Here is a 5954-nt window from a genome sequence, read left to right as displayed (position 1 = left end):
ATATATATATATATATATATATATGTGTGTGTGTGTGTGTGTGTGTGTGTGTGAACTAAAAGCATGTGTAACCAAAATAAAAAATGAAAAATGAAAATCTAAGCTTTACCAAACATTCAACCCGATCTTTTTGATATGGTAAAATATTTGATATCAATTTTATAATGTAAAATTTGTATCTATACTTGATAGGAAACCAATGTCTTGTTAATTTTCAATAATGAAAGACTATAAATTTTATTTTGTTCGACTTTCACCATCCTATCATCAAATCTCCACGTTGATGGCCTATATGCCACTGATAGTTGCTTGATGTCGGTTGTTTGATGTTGTCATCAAGTTCATTTATCATTAAGTCTTAACATGTGTATCATTTTCGTGTACAAATGTATAATATCATATTTATTCAAACTGTAGTATCAACAAACACGACGCTTTACCAAAATTTCCAACCTAATAATATGTGCAGACGCAATTTCATGCTTGCAACAAAATTAGAGTGGATGAGTGGTTAATCAATATAAAGAACTATGTTGAAGACACAACAAAGAAACAGCGAATAGAAAAGGTTCCATCAATGCTGCGTGAGGTTGAATCCAACAAAAAATGTTATGTTCCTCTCGTAGTTTCAATAGGCCCTTATCATCATGGAAATCCAGAGCTCGAAGCAGTAGAGAAGCTAAAATTTAAATTTGCAAATCAATTCTGCCTTGCCTGTGGTGATCAAATATCTATCAATCAATTATATGCAGAGGTGGCGAAGGTGGCTGACAGTGCCCGAGAATACTATGAGGAAGGCACAACTACATGCTATGACAATGAATCGTTCACCAAAATGATGTTTCTTGATGCCTGCTTTGTGCTTCAATATATGTACATCTTAACAACGATAAAACCAAAAGAAGAAGAAGATCAACTACCTACAATGAAGAGTTACCTCTGTGCTTTTGTGTGGAGGGACTTGTTCTTGTTAGAGAATCAAATTCCTTTACTAGTACTAGAAGTTTTGTTGAAATTCAGGTTCGGAGATAATACAAAGCTGATTTCGGATTTCCTTGACCTTTTCCCTGGCATAAGGCCACCTGAAAAAATTTCATGCACTAATTTGGTCAAGGAATTTGCCAATAAAAGCTGCTGTGATGCAGTCAAGAAATTTGTCAATAAAAGCTGTTGTGATGCGGTCAAGAAATTTGTCAATGACCACTGTCCTGGTGGTCAAACAAACGACAAAAGAAAATTACAATTGGATGCAAGCCCTCACCTTCTAGACCTAAAGTGGAAACATCTCGCTGGGCCAGCTAAGCCTAATCATAAAGAGAGAACCATGGATGAATCAAATCAATGGAATTCCTATCGTTCAGTAACAGAGCTCGAAGAAGCAGGAATTCTTTTTAGAGCAAGTAAAACTCATTGTGTTACTGATGTAATGTTCAAAGAGAGCCTTGTTCATGGAATTATGATGCTTCCTCGTTTGGTGGTTGATGATACAACAAAACCTTTGCTATTAAACTTAGTGGCTTACGAAATGAGTCCTAATGGCCCTCATGATTCTCACATTACGTCATACATTTGGCTAATGGATTCACTCATTGATCATGCCAATGATGTTAAAGAGCTCCGAAAGAAGGGAATTCTTGTCAACAATCTAGGCAGTGACGAACACTTGGCCACACTCTTTAACGAGATAGCTGATGGTTTGGTACCTGATTTGGTACCTGATCTTTACGCATATGCATATGCTAAGGGAAAGATTGAAACGTATTGCAGGAATAAATGCCGATTTTGGATAGCTAATTGGATGTACCAACATTTCAGGAGGCCTTGGACCGTCATTGCCTTTCTAGGTGCAATTTTTACCCTTGCCCTTAGTGCGGGGCAGACATATCTTTCTGCTTTTCCACGATCCTAAGGAGACAAGCATCTCCTACAAGGAGAAGCTCTTCATTTGCAAATGTTTTTTGGGGAAACATTTTTTTTTGTAATTTTTTTTTTTTTTTTTTTTTTTTTATTACACTGTTCGTTTGGGTTTTTTTGTGTGTTGGTTTTTTTTTTTACTATTCATTTGGGCTTTGTTGTGTACTTAATGGACTCCTTGTATGTTGTTGTAATGAATAACATTTAATTGAAGATATTACAAATTATTCAAAAGAATCATCCTCTCTCATGTAAATTTCCTAAAACTACCGTTTTTTATAGTTTTCATCTTGTGGAAATCACATGTTACGGGACCTAATTTTGGATCACTTTCCATTTTTTTTCCAGTTGAACCGACGAGCCCAATTTGATTCTAGGATAAAATTTCGCTCAATTTAGTATGTCACTGTCCATTTAAAGCAATCAAAATAATTTCCTATTTTTGTGGTATTGTATGTGATGTGCATGTTTAATCAAACTATTTGTTTAATTCCTTAATCATTGATTTTTACTGTAACTAATCCTGCAAGAGGCGGAGCAAGAAATTAAATCAAGTGAGGGGCAAGATTTAACTGCATTAAAAAAATAAAAACAAAAACAAGGCAATACTACAATAGCATTATGGATGGATATGTTGAGAATAATGGAGTACTGAGATCGTCAATTCAAGGATCTTCCGTCTGATAATGAACAAGCCTTAATGTCTTAAATTACGAGATTAAGCCTCTTGCCATCTTCCGGGTAGAGAATTCTTGGTGTAGTGTAACTAAAATGTATATCCATATGGCAGAATTAGTATAGCTGTGAAATGAGTTTTATAATACTAAAGAAGTTTAGTTGATCGAGTGTTGAGAAAGACAATATATACAGTATACATGCCAATGTTTCAGTAATTACAACATTGGAAAGGAAATATTCTAGGACTACAGCCAATTTTTGGGTGATTGCTTATTGTCTTGCCATGTTGTCTGGTAGTATTCAAATGTACACCAGATTATTGCTACAATCATGAGAATCTGCTCTATGAAAAAGGAGAAAAGGAAAAATATGTTTTTGATTTCCAGAGGCTTCATGATTTGGGTTGCATTTAACTTTGAGATGAGGCAGCAATACGTCCACCGGAAAACAAGTCGAGTCTTTTATTTTTCACTTTTTATACTTAGGATTGTATGGAGATAATAGAGACATGACGAAATTTTGAAGTAGAGAAAATCCAGTAGACATAGCAGGCAGAGAAAATGAAATTAACAGCTTACCGAAATGATACCCATGGACTTAACTGGCACAAAAAATTACGCTTCTGTATGGAAAGATATGATTATATGTTCTGTAGTTATGTACAATGGTAAGTTCAGTCAACATAATCCCTCACTCAGAAAGAGGAAACTCGAAAAAGATGCGATGAAAAGAAGCTAACTCGTACTGCATTTACTTAAAAGGTTAAAGCAATAAAGAGATATCGCAACTAGGGTCGACATACAGGGATGAAAATTGTGGGCTCTCTGTCTTTATCTTTACAGAAGGAGCAGTGCCTTTTGCCATGATCTCTATCCTAGAAGTATTGTTGGAAGGAGCAAAAAGAGAGCCCGAAAAGTATGAGATGTATGAGAAATAGCCCAGGTGACAAGAATCCATGCCAATGACGAGGTTTCAAGTCGAAAAAAGCATTAAAAGACCTTCGGGTGGCTTGTAAATCAAGCTTGAGAAGAAATCCAAAACAAAACAAAAGAACTCGCTTAGGCGTCTACTTTCTATTGGTCACAAATCTTTCCAAACTTCTGAAGACAATTCCGACCCAAAAAGGCTTCTCTCAGAGCCTAGTTATTGAACTATTGCATTGGCGACAACTGCAGCCAGAGTCATTGCCAGTAGTTTGCCACCATATACCCAGTCAACGGGTGCACCATCCCAGCTGTACTGCCAATCCCAGCAACTCTCTGAGGTAAAACTGGAAGACGGCCCCCCATTGGAATTACACAATGCTCTTCCTCTTCAATGCTTCTAATATTTATACCTAAGTGACTAAGCCGAGCTACCATTCATTCCTTAGTGTCATCCATAGGCACTCCAGGACGAGCTACAAGGGATGTTTCTTCAAGGAATATTCTTTTCGAATGAAAATAGCGTTGCATAGAGAAAAGTTGGAATCTTGCTATTTCTCTCCTTCAGCTCTTTATTATTGTTGAGATGTGAGTCATTCCAATCCATGAAAACCATTTTATTTACATCAAAAGGGTGTTCTTCCACTTCTGCCCAAATCTTGTAAGCTATACAAGGCTTATCATACTGTGCAAGACATCTGGAAAATCCGGTCTCATCAAGAACCACAGCAGCCTGAATGGTAACACCATCATCGCAAATCAACAAAGATTTTGATTCCTAGTGAGTTACTTTCACAATCTTAGCTTGATAAAATTTGACGCCATTCAAAATGCATTTCTACATCATTTTCGATTTCAGCTGGTTCCTGTTAGCCTCCCATAAGGTCTATCAAGATCTTTAGTTGTCTTGTCGTCAATGAAAACCATAGCACCCGACCAGGTGGTGTCAAGACAATCCAACAAATCCATGCCCTCAAATTCATCAACCCAAACAACGTAATTATTGGGGCCATATCAATTTGGGTAAAGGATCAATCGAGCAAACTCATAGCCCAGCTTCTGAAACATGCTGGGCGACCGCTAGTCCTGCAGGGCCACCACCTATAACAGCTAGATCCACCACAAGGCCCTTAGAAGGATCATACATGGGAATCACAAATTCAAAATTTTCCTGGTTTCAGGCACAAGTTCTAAAAGGGTACTAGAACTGGCGTTAACACAAACACTTTTCCCCAATTTTATATGGTCTCTTTCGAATCAAACCTAACGTCCTGATTCTCAGGCTTCAAGGAACCAAAGGCGCTAACTTTATTTGCAAACCCTGACGTGGGTGCAAAAATTTTAGCTTATTATGAGTTTTAAAAAAATAATAATAATAAATAAATTTCAAATGGGTCGCTTAATTCTCGAAAATGACAATCAAAATTCAACGAATTTCTTGGATTCTCAAAGCAGAGCTATCCACTCATTGCAATAATTGAAGAACAAATTCTGCATATACAAGATTTAAGGCAATAAATAATGGTACAAAAGAACCGGAAAAAATAAAAATCTCATAAAAAATATTCAATAAATCCCCTGTCAACCAGTTGTGGAATGTGACCAGAACTGCATCTTTGGCATGAGTAGAATAGTTTTGAAAAATAGGCGTTGCACCATCCAACTTAGCTGTATTTAACATTGATTTTCCTTCATCAGCGACGAACAGAAACCGGAGTATCTTAGCTGGTTTAGGTGCCCTTTTCCCTAGGAGTCCCGAGAGTTCCACGGTTTTATCTTCTTCTTCCTGTACTGAAGAGATCCCAGCATCATAGCGTCAACACAACGTTAAGCTCCTATTGATGATGGCCATTATATAAATAAAATAATAATAATAAAAAATTAAATAGTAAAATTTTGAAAAATATGCTGTTAAAAAATAGAAAAGTCTGGAATTTACTTGCATTATATTTTAACGGATAAGGGTCGTTTGTTCCACATTTTTCCAACAAAAATGCATTTTAAACATCACATCATGAGTCCTATCTTAGAGTGTTGAAGTCAAATATTGTAGGTTGATTTAATGAAAAAAATATATTATTTTTTCAAATAATGTGCACCAAACGGGGGCTAAAATGTGTAAATGAAAACAACTATTTAAAAACAAAATTAAAAAAAAAAAAAAGCCCAACAAATATGGTTTAAGCCTCATTTGAGGCCCCTTTTTTTGGGTTTTGGCCTAATGATTTTTGAGAAAATTGTAGCAGCGGTCTTTAACCTTTCTTTTTTTGCAAATCTTACTCTAATTTTTAATTTGTGCCACCCACAGTCCTAAACTTTTCAAAATTATGCATTTGAAGTCCAAATGGATGGAAACGTTCATTTGATCGTTAGTTGACCAATAAAATTAAACTTTTACCAATTTAAAAGGATAAAAAGACAACTTTGCTATTTAACCCT

At 36.0% G+C, this 5954-nt stretch overlaps 1 protein-coding gene and 1 pseudogene across 1 annotated transcript; one reads left to right on the top strand and one right to left on the bottom strand.

Annotated features, from left to right (window-relative positions):
* The first annotated feature begins 363 nt into the window (after positions 1 to 363).
* Positions 364 to 1945, top strand: LOC111376500 (UPF0481 protein At3g47200-like). The gene has a single exon (XM_022999465.1). The coding sequence runs from the start codon at positions 578 to 580 to the stop codon at positions 1907 to 1909; it is 1332 nt and encodes a 443-aa protein (XP_022855233.1). The 5' UTR covers positions 364 to 577; the 3' UTR covers positions 1910 to 1945.
* Positions 1946 to 3197: 1252 nt separating this feature from the next.
* On the bottom strand, positions 3198 to 5328 carry LOC111370469 (annotated as a pseudogene).
* Between the last annotated feature and the right edge of the window lie 626 nt (positions 5329 to 5954).

The sequence above is a fragment of the Olea europaea genome, chromosome 2 (assembly GCF_002742605.1).
Source record: "Olea europaea var. sylvestris chromosome 2, O_europaea_v1, whole genome shotgun sequence".
Classification (NCBI taxonomy): Eukaryota; Viridiplantae; Streptophyta; class Magnoliopsida; order Lamiales; family Oleaceae; genus Olea; species Olea europaea.
This window is presented reverse-complemented; position numbering and strand designations above follow the sequence as displayed.

What these genes read in the sequence shown, in the direction of transcription:
- LOC111376500 (XM_022999465.1), top strand. Translation starts at nt 578, where the DNA reads ATGCTGCGTGAGGTTGAATCCAACAAAAAATGTTATGTTCCTCTCGTA.